This window comes from Ictalurus punctatus, chromosome 5, assembly GCF_001660625.3.
Source record: "Ictalurus punctatus breed USDA103 chromosome 5, Coco_2.0, whole genome shotgun sequence".
NCBI classification, from domain to species: Eukaryota; Metazoa; Chordata; class Actinopteri; order Siluriformes; family Ictaluridae; genus Ictalurus; species Ictalurus punctatus.
In genome coordinates this window covers 24,503,820-24,518,991 of record NC_030420.2, presented here as the reverse complement: position 1 = coordinate 24,518,991, position 15,172 = coordinate 24,503,820, and the positions used below count along the sequence as shown (strand labels likewise).

Here is a 15,172-nt window from a genome sequence, read left to right as displayed (position 1 = left end):
GGGATCACCAGAACAAGAATTCCCACCTCGCCAAGATACCGAGTGGTGCCGTTAAAGTGAACCGAACTGATTGGTGACACATTGTGCACAGTAGAGGCGAGGTGGGTGGGATCAAACACACACACACACACACACACACACCGCTAGCTCTCGGGCTAGGCTATCGAGCTAAGAGGGGGTGAAGAGCACAGTCAATAGGCCGCTCCGCTGTTTCTCCAGAGGGGGGATGTGATCCAGGCGGACGGTGGTGTTTCCTTGCTTCGGTCCCGTCAGATCTTTTCACGCAGACGCGCTGGTGAAATGGGACAGCAGGTAGGGCGAGTGGGTGAGGGGGCCTCCGCGGCACTCCAAAGCCCACCGCACGGCCACTCACAGCAACCGCAGCCGCACCAAACCAAAGGGAGCCGGGCGAGCAGCTCCGGGAGGAGACCGCGGGAAGCGACGAACGCCGGGACACCAGCGTGCAGACTCGCCGTTACCGCGAACGCGTCCGACCCGGGAGTTAACGTATTCACTCTGCATTCAGGTAAATACACTTCCAGCAACCCTGTCCAGCTCGCAGCTGTTTGTTTTAGCGCTGTCAAATCAGTGCAAGGTCATTCCAGGAATACGAGGCTCTCCGAAAGATGAGTAAAAGCTAGCGGAAACGCTGCTCAGAGTAAGGGGTTAGCTAGGTGGCCTGGGAAAGGAGAAAACAAATCCTAAACAGCACACATTTCACTCAAGTTCTGCGAAAAGTCAGGAGGAGCAGTCCTCCTGTTGTACTGAGCGCTTCCTGATGCTCTTCTGTGGTAATAATATATAATGAATGGAGGACTTAGCTGTTAGCCGGACAGTGGGAGTCAGGCTGGGACTTCCTCCATTTGGATATAGCGAGAGGAAGCATGGTTTTCCTGGCATGGACTTCTGGAGATTGTTATAGCCATCCAATATAATAACTTCAAATACTGACGTGTGTGTGATTTAATTATCCACTGTGGAGGATTGATGCCTTATTAAGGGTTCATTTCTCCAGACTCAGGCTCCTTACACAAACTACTTACTCAGTGCTCATCATTTCTTCTTCCTTCTTGTAACAGAAACCAGATCTCATCCTCTCTGCATTGACCGCAGTAGGCCTTATTGTGTCAGAAGCTACTCTGCTTTCTCAGATTTCTCTCACACATGCCAGTTTTAGTGAGTCAGTTTCAGTTCCCCCAAAGCAAGGAACGGTTCTAATGCTGAAGAAGATGGTAAGGATAATATGATATGATGCGATACGATCCTTGTATCGGTCTTACTATCATCTTCACCACTGGAACTGCTCGAGATGATGGTAAGGACTGTAGGAGTAATGTCATATCGATCGCTGTGTTTCTTTTCCCCCAAAGCACCTATGTCTTTTCCTTTAATTGTACCTAGATTGCTTGGTTTCATCCCCAAAGAAGGTCTCTCTTATTCTCACTGAACACCCTCAAGTGGTCAACTAATATCATGGGTTCTGCTTATGGAAAAAGGCACTGTTTCAATCCTGTTTCGGTTCCTCCCGTTTCAAAGATTTCATGCAGCTTGTTGTATGTGTTTTCTAGCCCCAGCTTATTGACCATAGATAAAAAGATTAACCAGCAACTAACAGGTTACATAGGGGACAATTGGTTGCGGAATAGTCGTGTCATGTCTCATGAAGGCAGCTCACACAGCTTCCCTGGAGCTCTCCGAGGCTGGCTCTGTCAATGTCCAGGCTGATGTCAGAAGTGACCGTGATAGAAGAGAATAGGCACTTGGTCGAGAGTTTGCATCCGAATTACAGAAGGGCTTTTTTGGATCTTGACCGTGAACCCCTTGAGCTGGAAAAGCTGACCTGCAAAGGGCATCGCATCCGTTATTTTTACACTCTCATTCCCGGAAATGTCAAGTGTCCTCTCTATAGTGTGTTTCAGGATAATGACATGGTGATTCTGCAGGCTATCAAGGCACAGATTGAATGCCTTAACATCATCTTCTAGCGTAATCGAATGAAGATGTATATAAAAAAAAAAAGAGATCACCTTTTTGCATTTTTTGCTCTTGTTCTGGTTACTAACAAAGGCAGATTCATATCCTTATCCATTCACTTTCAGTCAGTGAAGGAAGTGGAAAAACTGTGACGATGTCCCAGTTGGTTATATAAATAATATTCAAATGTGCTATTATGAAACGTTACATGTATTGCCCTAAAACTTTCCATTTGGAAGGAACCTACTTGGGTTGGTAGCATTTGTGCTTGCAAGATGGACTGTCGTAATGACAGCTGGCGTGCTCAGTCGACATATTAGACAGTTTGACCTCAGCATCTCATGTTTGTCTCAGCCTAGATCCTGTTATAATGGTTCTTTTCAGATAAAATGCTGCCTGACTGTACAGCTAAAGCCTGGGTCACACTAGAGCTTTAGTATGGGGTGCGTAAAGTCCAATCTTAACCCCTCTGATCTACTCACAGTCCTGTCATGGCTAACTCAATTTGAAATCATAAATATTAAACATGTTGAACCTGTAGTGCGTAGAAAAGGAAGACCGTGCCATTTGAAAACGCAAGCTTTGATGTCGTGTGAAGGTCTGATGACTAATGACAGCTGAACTGAAGTGTTGTCCAGCCTATTTGTTTTAATCTGAAGTCGCGTTTCTTTATGAGAAATTCCACGAGCTGCTTGGTCGGACCTCTGATACGTGAGCATGGTTGAAAGTACGTATTGCGTTTCGTGACTAAATGGTGTGCCGGTACTTTTTGTGAAATCTGTAATTCTATATGATTGTGTTTGTTTAACCATTTCGGTGTTGATTTGTCAGCATGTTTGGCTCATCATCTTGTTGAAAGCCCTAAAAACGCTTGAACTTCCTGACCGAGGAAACCATGTTTTGCTCAGAAACACCATGGTAAGCAGAATTAATGAAGCAGTCACTTGTCACATAAATCTTTGAATGATCAGTCCCAAAAGAGACCCGAAGCACCAGTGATCCACCCCTGTGTTTTATGGTGGGTATCTGGTGCAGGTTCATTTCCTTGTATGGAGTCTCCTTTTTGTCTCTGAACACGCTCGGAGTTTGCGTGACTAACTTTGCTTTTGATCTCGTTTGACCACAACACACAATGCTGAGTGTAGATCTGTTGATGCTTGTTCACGTTTAAAGCATTGAAGTTTGTGGCTTTCTCTCAGGAAGAACTATAACACTTCCCAACTGTTTGTTGTTATGGCAATTGATTTTTGTAAACAAAATTGTACAGTTTTAAAACCGTGATCGTTGGGCCCCTTTCCCCCCTCCTTCATCATCACAGTGGTATTTATAACTACATATGTATTGATTTAAAAAAAAAAAAAAAAAGACATTTCTTTGCCTGATTTGTGCAGGCCAACAACCATAGGTCTGTTTTGTGTTGAGTGTTCTTTGCTATTTCCTATGGTAATGTATGACGGGGGGCATGTTGGCTAAGTGGTTAGCACGATCACCTCACACCGCCAGGGTTGGGGGTTCTACCGGTGTTGCGGGGTTTTTTTCCGGGTACTCCGGTTTCCTCCCCCAGTCCAAAGACACGCATGGTAGGCTGACTGGCATGTCCAAAGTGTCCGTAGTGTATGAATGGGTGTGTGAATGTGTATGTGATTGTGTGCCCTGCGACAGATTGGCACCCTGTCCAGGGTGTACCCCGCCTTGTGCCCGATGCTCCTTTGGATTGGCTCCAGGTTTCCCCGTGACCCTGAAGGATAAGCGGTATAGAAGATGGATGGATGACAAAGGGATTTTTCATCTGTGTATTCTTATATTTCTACCCCAGGGGATATGGTATGCGGTTTAAAGGCAACAGCACAGTTGGTAATAGTGTTGGATGATTTTCACAATTAACTTAGTTAATTTGAACATTTGTTCTAATCGTGATTGTGTAATTTTAAATATACAGTCTCTATTACATATTTAGTTTTTTAAGCTATTCAAATTTTTCAACCAGTACAATGACAAAAAAAAAAAGACAACCCACTTCCAATATAGACAGTGAGCATTTCACTGAGGAATGGGCTTGTAGTAAAGAAAGTTGGAAATATTACTTCAGCGATATGGGATTTGTGTGAGTTTGGAAGGTCAGTTGAACAAGTTTATCTAAAATATAACTCTGCATTCGACTTGCCTCATCCGCTGGTCGGGAATGACGTCATTTGCCACCCGGGCACATCTTTTGGTAGCAACAAGTTAGCTCACTTACTATGATGACTGACGTGCAGCGAAGTGTATAGTCAGTGCTTTAGATTTAACATACAAATATGTCTATGTTGATTGATCTATAGCACATACTCGTATACATGCGTAGTTGAGAAGATTACCTCAAGTTGACGAGTAGGAATTTCAAGTTGAGGATGGGATTTTTCTTTGGCTTTTCCTGGTTGGAGTTTGGGAATCACAAGTTGCAACCTCGAGTCGAATGCAGCGTTAGACGTGATATTTTCTAGTGCAGTTCCTAACGACAAGAAGAGCCTGGTGGGAAGAAATGATTGATGTGGAGGCATTTCATATCGTGAAAGACATAGTCCTCTTGTACTCTGTCGAGAAAGAAGGGTTCTTTATAATAGTTGTAATAGTAGCGGTACCATCTAAAGCAAATGGTGCAAAAACAATGGTTACTATTTTTGCATGACTTATACTGCATAAAAAATATATAATTAAGGGCACATGGTGGCTTAGTGGTTAGCACGTTCGCCTCACACCTCTAGGGTCGGGGGTTCGATTCCCACCGTGGCCATGTGTGTGAGGAGTTTGCATGTTCTCCCTGTGCGGTGGGGGTTTCCTCCGGGTAATCCGGTTTCCTCCGGGTACTCCGGTTTCTTCCCCCAGTCCAAAGACATGCATTGGCATGTCCAATGTGTATGTGATTGTGCCCTGCGATGGATTGGCACCCTGTCCACCCTAGATGTTATTTTTGTGCAGTATTTCCCAGGCCTGGTTGATAAACACCCCCACAGGATGCCGTCTGTTTCCAACACTGGATTTTCATATAGGATGAGATGAATTTTCATAAAGCTTTCAAAAATACAGTAGCGTATGTGAGGTCACATACAAACCGATTGCATCCAGATTTTTTTTCCAAGTCTACCACCACACTCCTAGTTACGATACGAGCTCTTAATGCCGTACCTGGTTACATCAAGGATACGTGAATATACGGCATGGCTCTGTCTGAACGATCATGGCCACTACAGACTTGAAGACGGTGAGTCATCCAGCATCCTGTCAGGTCACCAGGCCACTTCAGCATTTTCTAACATTACTTATTTATCATCTCTCTCTCTCTCTCTCTCTCTCTCTCTCTCTCTCTCTCTCTCTCTCTCTCTCTCTCTCTCTCTATCTCTCTCTCTCTCTCATGCTTTAATCTCAGTTGTAGGATGCATTTTTACCCCATTGCTCTGTAGTTTAGCTTTCCAAAATGAAGTCTGTTGGTATATAATGTGCTTAACCTCCTAATTTTTATTTATTATAGTAAACTCCACTGTTTTTGTCGAGGCTTTTTCAGCTGGTTCTTATTTTTTTGTGATTTTATGTGCATTGGTGCATTCATTACAGAAAGACATCTTAATGTGCTTTTATATTATTTGGAATTAACCGACCTTAACACATTTATGAAGCTAGCAAGCAGCACAGGCAGTTCCTCTGTGTGCAAAGCATTAGCAGATTTACTTGTCGGATGAAGTTAGGGTTGGCAAATCCCCTTTTCAGCATAATCATGGGGGGTGAGATTTGATGACAACATGTAATGTCCCAAGAAATATCCGAGTTTGGATGGACGGTTGTGAGTTAAGTCTAATCTAGGGAACACCAGGGGGCATGAGAGAGCCACTTTATCAGTTTCCGAAAATGTCGTGTTCATGTTTTTCATCAAATGTTGTATAGGACCAATGAGTGATTATGAATAACCCATGTTGGAGTTCTCCATCCTCTTCCTTAATCTCACTTCATCATGCCCCTGTGGTCCTCCCCAGAGCAGATCCACTCAATCTCCCCTCATTAAAGTGCGGATTAGTGGGAGGAAAGGAAATCTCTGGTGGGGGTTGCGATAGAAGGAACACCACTGTTTTGCATAAGCCTACTTCTGCGTGTAAACAATAGTGCGAGTCCGGAGGATAATTGTGTCTCTGTTTGGTGCCACAAACCAACTGTCTCTGGTCTTCTTCCTGTAAAGATGCTTCTAGTAGAGACACTCAGTGTTTCACTGTATCATAATCAGGGGGTGTCTGAGAGCGTGTCTGTGGACTGAAGTTAAATGGTATGGATAATGGTATATGAGTGTAAATGGTGAATAAGTGCTTCTGTGTGGGTGGATCTTTTTTAATATTATTATTAATTAATAATTTTTTTTTTTTAAATCCATAACTAAAGCATGGATCACTTTTCCATCTGTCAGTAATTATTTACACAGCTGGTATAACTGATGGGCAAAATCTATTTGTTTATTGAATTATTTTCTCCGCATAAGTGATGTGTGCACTGATCCATTATTGGATAACGGCTAACAATACCCTTTTCGATCTCTCATTCTCATAATGAGGCAACCTTAGGCTATGTTAGAATTTTCTGTAGTTTTGACCAAAAAAAAAGCAAAAACGTATGAAATCTGACTTTTTTTTCCAATTGGATTGAAGCTACATCTATGTGTGATTTCAAATTAGATTTGATCCGTTTAGAATCTGATTTCTGGACCTGCGTCTGACGTCAGATTGGATTTTAATGTCGTGATGGCCGGTGGTGATATTAGATGGGAGGGCTAAAATCCATTGAATATCCACTGAAAATATTAGGGCTGGCGAGGCATGTCACAATATCTCTCTAATGGCATGATATGGGGGCAAATAATATGGGGGCAAATAATTATTCAAACACACTTAAAGGCATATTAGAGGCTGCATTTGTAATTGAATTTATTTTCTGTATCATGTCTGTAATGCTTGAAAGGGTTCATGCTGTGTTTTCTCTGAATGCCAAGTAGAGGTCGACCGATTGATCGGTTTCGCTGATTAATCGGCACCAATAACTGATCGCTGGAATTATCGGTTATCTGCAAAAAAAAACCCCACACTGATATTTTTCCCAGGTTGTGTTTGTTGCGGGAGCGGCTGAGCAGGGTCCGCTGTCATTATACAGTACGAGAGCGGTTCTAGATGCGAAATAAAAACCTTGTTGTTGTTTGAATTGTGTTTTGATAAATTTTGGATATATATCTTGCATTTACTTTAATGTTTATTAATAGTTGTGTGTGTATATATATATATATATATATATATATATATATATATATATATATATATATATATATATATATAATGTGTGTGTATCTCTCTCTCTCTCTCTCTCTCTCTCTCTCTCTCTCATATATTAGTGTATGTTTCATTAAAAAAAAAAGTTACGTATATTTTCATTGGTACAGTCAGTACTGTTTGTAATAAAGTTCAGTAACATTTTACTTTGTGTTTCACATTCATTATCAATTTTTAAAGACTCGGTTCAGTAACTGGTTATAGGCAGGTACTGCCCAAAGTAGTTATCGGTAAAATCCAATAAAATCGGTCGACCTCTACTACCCAGCATGGTAAACAGGAAAGGTGTAACCGTTAAAATAAATTAATAAAACCTAACCTAAACTTATTCAGTGCACCCTCATAGCTATTTGTTCTCTTTCCGTGTCTCGCCCAACAACAGCCAAAACATCAGGCACCAACAAAAGACATACCTTCTCATATTTCATCAGCCTTTTTCTTGCAGTGGCATGTTAAAAGTCCATAACTGTTACTGCATGTTTCCGCAATGCTTGTTCAGGGATTGTGCAACCTTTAATCTTGAATAAGGTTTATAGTTTGCCCCGCTTCTACGCTAAGTAGTATAAATGTAAGCTCGCTGTCGTTGTCAATTAAAAACGGGTGGTCAGAAATCCCATAAACATGCGATTCACGTGTGTCTCGTGTCGGTTTACATGAAATTCAGGTACCAGTGATTCAGACCAGCGCAGGAGAAGGCATCAACGTAAGATTTGGTACCCCAGATCTGGCTCTAAATTTAATCTTGACTCAAGAACTTAATCTGTAATCGTGAAATCAGCAGCTGTACACACACACGCGCATATATATAATATAATATAATATAATATAATATAATATGATTGGATATGATATGATATAATATAATATATACACACACATACACAGTGAGAGAAAAAAGTATTTGATCCCTTGCTGATTTTGTACGTTTGCCCACTGACAAAGAAATGATCAGTCTATAATTTTAATGGTAGATTTATTTGAACAGTGAGAGACAGAATAACAACAAAGAAATCCAGAAAAACGCATGTCAAAAATGTTATAAATTGATTTGCATTTTTATGAGGGAAATATGTATTCGACCCCTCTGCAAAACATGACTTAGTACTTGGTGGCAAAACCCTTGTTGGCAATCACAGAGGTCAGACGTTTCTTGTAGTTGGCCACCAGGTTTGCACACATCTCAGGAGGGATTTTGTCCCACTCCTCTTTGCAGATCTTCTCCAAATCATTAAGGTTTCGAGGCTGACGTTTGGCAACTCGAACCTTCAGCTCCCTCCACAGATTTTCTATGGGATTAAGGTCTGGAGACTGGCTAGGCCACTCCAGGACCTTAATGTGCTTCTTCTTGAGCCACTCCTTTGTTGCCTTGGCCGTGTATTTTGGGTCATTGTCATGCTGGAATACCCATCCACGACCCATTTTCAATGCCCTGGCTGAGGGAAGGAGCTTCTCACCCAAGATTTGATGGTACATGGCCCCGTCCATCGTCCCTTTGATGCGGTGACGTTGTCCTGTCCCCTTAGCAGAAAAACACCCCCAAAGCATAATGTTTCCACCTCCATGTTTGACGGTGGGGATGGTGTTTTTGCGGTCATAGGCAGCATTCCTCCTCCTCCAAACACGGCGAGTTGAGTTGATGCCAAAGAGCTCCATTTTGGTCTCATCTGACCACAACACTTTCACCCAGTTGTCCTCTGAATCATTCAGATGTTCCTTGGCAAACTTCAGACGGGCATGTATATGTGCTTTCTTGAGCAGGGGGACCTTGCGGGCGCTGCAGGATTTCAGTCCTTCACGGCGTAGTGTGTTACCAATTGTTTTCTTGGTGACTATGGTCCCAGCTGCCTTGAGATCATTGACAAGATCCTCCCGTGTAGTTCTGGGCTGATTCCTCACTGTTCTCATGATCACTGCAACTCCACGAGGTGAGATCTTGCATGGAGCCCCAGGCCGAGGGAGATTGACAGTTCTTTTGTGTTTCTTCCATTTGCGAATAATCGCACCTTCTCACCAAGCTGCTTGGCAAAGGTCTTGTAGCCCATTCCAGACTTGTGTAGGTCTACAAACTTGTCCCTGACATCCTTGGAGAGCTCTTTGGTCTTGGCCATGGTGGAGAGTTTGGAATCTGATTGATTGCTTGCTTCTGTGGACAGGTGTCTTTTATACAGGTAACAAACTGATATTAGGAGCACTCCCTTTAAGAGTGTGCTCCTAATCTCAGCTCGTTACCTGTATAAAAGACACCTGGGATCCAGAAATCTTTCTGATTGAGAGGGGGTCAAATACTTATTTCCCTCATTAAAATGTAAATCAATTTATAACATTTTTGACATGCGTTTTTCTGGATTTTTTTGTTGTTATTCTGTCTCTCACTGTTCAGATAAACCTACCATTAAAGTTATAGACTGATCATTTCTTTGTCAGTGGGCAAACGTACAAAATCAGCAGGGGATCAAATACTTTTTTCCCCTCACTGTGTGTGTGTATATGTATATGTGTGTGTGTGTGTGTGTGTGTGTGTGTATGTATATATATATATATATATATATATATATATATATATATATATATATATATATATATATATATATATATATATATATATATATATAAAAAAATGTGTGTGTGTGTGTAACAAGCAGGGTATCTACGGCAGGACACCACGTAGGAAGCCACTGCTTACTAAAAAGAACATTGCTGCATGCCTGAAGTTTGCAAAAGAGCACATTGACACTCCCCAGAGGTATTGGCAAAATGTTTTGTGGACTGATGAAACTAAGATTGAACTATTTGGAAAAACCACACAGCACTACATCTGGCGTAGAAAGGGCACGACATATCCTCATGAAAACATCATCCCAACCGTAAAGTATGGTGGAGGAAACATCATGATTTGGGCCTGCTTTGCTGCATCAGGGCCTGCCCAGCTTGCAATCATTGAGCTGAAGATGAATTCCCACGTATATCGGATAATACTTCAGGATAATGTGAGAATGTCTGTACGTCAGCTGAAACTGTGTAGAAGTTGGGTGATGCAACAGAACGGCTTCAGAAAAACAAAATCCGCCTTTTGGAGTGGCCAAGTCAGAGCCCAGACCTCAACCCAATAGAGATGGTATGGAATGACTTGAAGAAAGCCATACACATGAGACGTCCAAAGAATATGACCGAGCTAAAGCAGTTGTGCCAGGAAGAATGGGATAAAATTCCTCCTGAACGATGTGCAGGTCTCATCCATAGCTACAGGAAGCGCCTGGTTGAGGTTATTGCTGCCAAGGAGGGTCAACCAGTTATTAATTCTAAGGGTTCACTTACTTTTTCCACTGGCATTTTAAATGTTGAATGAGTGTGTTCAATAAAGACATGAGGGATCAGAATTTATTTTGTGTTATTATTTTAAACACATCATATTTGTCAATACCCTTGACTTAGATGAAGATCGGATCACATTTTATGACACGTTTATTCAGAAAACCATGAAATTCCAAAAGGTTCACATACTTTTTCTTGCTACTGTGTATATATATTAATTTAGTTACTGTACAGCATTAAGAGGTTGGCTGTGTGAAATGTCACTCCTTGAGGCTATGTTTATATTATATAATTAACACCATTGTGTAGTGTACTTGGTTGAGCCTGAACATGCTGCGTTATGTAAGATAATGAATACTCTGGCATGCAATAAAAGCATAGCATTTGTGAAGCACACGCAGAGGAACAGGACCGAACAGAATCCTACCCTGCACTGTCCATACTCAAGACGGCCTTTCTCTCAAGGGGAACCATTTGAAGACGATGTTTGCGTTGTAGTGTGGACTGAGAAAACCGCGATATTTAAAAACAGTGATGTATTTTTAGTCATGTGACCCATTCAACTCAAAACAAACAAGATGGTGGGCGATGTTGTTGTGCCTTCTATCCAGTTCGATAGCTTTGTTAAAAATGAATGTCACTTTGTACGAAGTAAACGGACAGAAAGTGAATAAACTCCTGGCGGAAACTTACGCTTCTCGCATGCGCAGTATAGGGATGCGAGCGTTTTCAGAGCAGTGTTTTGGAAAACGTTTGAAAGCGCCAGTGTAGACGGAGAGCAACTTAAAGCAAAAATGCGGTTTTCACATCTATCCGGATTAATGCGGACATAGCCTCGGTTTGAGATCGACTTGGTCTGTTTTTGCAGCCACGAACCCCTTTTAACTATAAAACACATTCCAGAGACCCTCTCAGTACAGATTAATTTATGAACAATAATCAATCTATTCAAATATGAGTCTTAATTAAATGTCCACCCTAGGTCCAAGTCATTATTATTTATAAGTAATTGTTTTTGAGTTGTTGAGGTTGGGATTAAACCCATTCACTTCAACAGACACTGTCTAAGAACAGAATAAAAAATATAATGTTGATGGTGGATTGTGATTTCTACCACTGTAACAAAATTGAAGGGGGGGATGGGGTAAAAACAACTTTACAGACCCTTTTGGTTTTCCTGTACCCCCACCTTGAGAACCACTGCTTTAGAGGAAATACTAAGGTGGCTCTGGTGGTGTTTTTGCTGAATTAAGATATAAAGGCAAGTTGGGATTACTGTAAGGACGGTGATCTGGGGAGGTAGGAATCAGAGGTGGAAATGGTAGTCTGTTGTCTAACATAATCCTTGCATGATGTAATCAGGTGAGTAAAGAGTTCAGGTTCACGAGTCTGTTTCCGGGAGGACTGAGCCGTTATCTACTCATCATGTAGAACGAATGGGAATAGTGGGAAATCTGCGAGCACCTCAGAAACCATGCCTTGTTATGACCAGAAATGACTATTTAAACACGTTAGTAGTAGATACGGGAATGTTATGAGAGGAATGTGTATTTATGTGTAATGTAAATGTGTGTGTGATGCACTGCTGTATGCTTTCCAAGTAGTTTATACAGCTTGGATGATATCTTTTAAAATAAAAAATAAAAAAAATCTCTGAAAAAATTTTGTATGAGTGATTATATTATGGGAGCTCCCTGTGTATAAGTCCGAGTTCCTATTTTTTTCCAAAAACAAACAAAAAAAATGCTATTTTGTAAGCTTATTCAGCCTAACGTCGTTCTTCTACCTAGACGAGGCACCGTGATCCGTGATTGGTGGAAATACATGGCCTGAGTAGAGAGTAAAGAAGGAGAAAAATCAAAGTAAACAGCTGGATTATTTATTTATTTATTACATTTTTGTCGCGTTTCAATCATTATTAAGTTGAAACTGATTAGTTATAGTTCGTTTGTTTTTTTTTTTTTAAAGATAGATTTAGATCTGCATTTTGTAATAATTAAATGCCTCATAAAATATATAAATATCACAAGGTTTTAGGTAATCTGCTGTTTGTAAGATAAGTAACTGTAAGTAATGTAGTTATCCTGCTGATGTTAGATGCCACAATGAACTATGTGTGTGGCTTATTTGATTGATGGACAAGCTGTCAAAATGTAACGTGTGCCAACAGAAACGCGCATGCATGCGTGCAAGCATTCGGAGTGAGAAAAATAAAAGCTCGTCTCTGTCTCTGGAGCAAAATGGAGACCGCTGAAGGAAGGACAGCATTATACAACCTGCATCCATTAAAAAAACAACATAATTTTTAGAATGCAAAGGGACCAAACAGAGTTATTCGCCACCAGTAAGCTCCAGCCAGTTGTGCTGACTTGATCAATTTTCAAGCAACTTGATTAAAAAATTTGAAGATGCTCTCACCTCATTATTGTAAAATGCAATGAAACGCATCGTTTGTAATAATCTAGGTACAATCAAACATGCTGATGGAATAATTGTCAGATTATTTTATGTTTGTAAATGCTAACGTCTCCCTGAAACACATTCAGCATGGTTTTTATTTATTTATTTATTTATTTATTTATTTATTGAAATGTTTGTGATTATGTTCAGAGATTGTGGGTTGATGATTGATGTATTTGCATTATTCTTGTGAGACGTTATTGGTTGTGTGTGGTCGCAGGGAAGACAAAAATGAGGCGATCTAAAATATAAATGATAATGGTCAGATTTTATATACTAAACGCAAAAGAGACCGGATGTAAACCCATCACAGGGCACAGTCGCACGCACGCCCGTCCATTCACACACTACGGACAATTTAGAAATGCCAATTAGCCTACAGCGCATGTCTTTGGACTAGGGGAGGAAACCGAAGTACCCAGAGGAAACCCCTGAAGCACAGGGAGCGCATGCACACAGGGCGGAGGCAGGAATCAAATACCCATCTTCGGAGATGCGAGGCAACCGTGCTAACCACTATGCCAACATTCCCCCCGCTCAATGTCCTATTTATTAGAAATATAAAGCCCCAGAATGCGATGCATCTATATGACAAAGTTGTGCTGAGTTACAACAGATACTCGGCTCTGCTTGGTAGTGATCTACGATCTGACGAGCAAGGTATTAGCATGAAAGTTCTAATTTTGGAACCTGATCCGTTCGAGCAGAGTGTACAGATGAGGAGGTGAGGGAGCTCAACAGACTAAAGGACTAAAGTGCTTCTGTATCGCTCAGTTTAGCTAGCGATAATACAAGTGCTAAATCTCACTGGCACCGCACTCAGTGGGTTGTGTAGGAAACCAGTAACTAAAGTGAAACTAGATGAGCATGTTGGGGGGGAAAAACAAGTCAACTCAAAGTCACCAAAGATCACATGATGAGTATTAAATGTTAATATGCAAATCATTCAGGGTGGGTTCTTCCTTTCCTCACACCCACTGTGACTACTGCGTGCCCAAGTTCTCCGTCGGAGAAAATGTTGACCGCTGCTTAATTACAACACAATGGCTGTTCACACAAAAGGAGTCAGATGAGTACAAAGCGTGGCGACTATCAGTTCTGGAGAATGTGGAAACCTCGGACAACCAACTCTGCAGGTATCAGAGAGATCGATAAGTTTTGTTATCGGTGAATGTGTGTCTAAGCTTCCTATTGTTCATGCTTCTAGAGACCGATGGAGGGAGTGAGTGGAAGTTTAATATCTTGCTGTTCAGAACATACAGGAATGAGGGATTTAATCTTAATTGCTCACATTTAGTTCATCAGTTAATTAGTTAACGCTTTGTCGTCCCACAATGTGCAGACTTGTACTGAGAGTCTCTTCATCTACCCACACTGCTCTCAGACAAAGAATACGCTGATTTTCTCACCAGTTTCCTCCAGATTGGTAATTCAGTTATAATAACTGAATCTTGTTCTGGGTGTGAAGTGTTTAATTACTCGACTACCGAACTCCAGAAAGCATGCTGAAGTGTGTTTTTTTTATTTATTATTATTTATTTATTTATTTTTTTACCCAGCCACTGATTTATCCATACGAGTAAATTCATTTAAATTCAACGAAGAGGTCTTGGGGTTTCCGTTGACGGTATGTAAATGTAAAATGTATGAAGAATCGGATTCTCAACAACCGATGCGTCGATCTATTTCTGTCCATGCTTCAGGAAATCAAGCAGTGCAACTCCAAACGAAACTTGCTGAGCTGCACTCATTTCTCCTTGGTTCCTCTGTCTCACATGATCAGCATTTTTCAGTTGAGTCATGGCAGTAAGGGGAACAGGAATATAACGCTGAAGCTTCAGACTGCAAAGCTTCCCCTCAGCAAGCATTTTTCATTCTGTCCTTTTGTTCTTGAGCTAGATGATCTAGTACTTTTTGAAAAGCCAGCTTTAAACCCAACAGCAAGAACGTACTGTAGATGACTCTTTTCCGTGCTAGTCCGTGCTTGGCATTAAGGCAACAGCATGTGGATGTTTTGACATTTGGGCAGGTGTTTGATCAGTTGCTGAACTGACTTGGATGTAAATCCAGAGCATCATATTATAAAA

General features: G+C 41.2%; 1 protein-coding gene across 2 annotated transcripts in view; it reads left to right on the top strand.

The window, feature by feature from the left end:
* The first annotated feature begins 148 nt into the window (after window positions 1–148).
* Window positions 149–15,172, top strand: part of abl2 (c-abl oncogene 2, non-receptor tyrosine kinase) — a 39,404-nt gene continuing 24,380 nt past the window's right edge. The window contains exon 1 of one of the 2 annotated variants that reach the window (XM_017468672.3): window positions 149–526. In XM_017468672.3, coding sequence (XP_017324161.1) covers window positions 301–526 — 226 coding nt within the window. In that variant the 5' untranslated portion in view covers window positions 149–300. Of the gene's footprint in view, window positions 527–14,077; window positions 14,222–15,172 lie in introns of those variants that run through there. The other variant, XM_017468674.3, reaches the window with a different exon arrangement.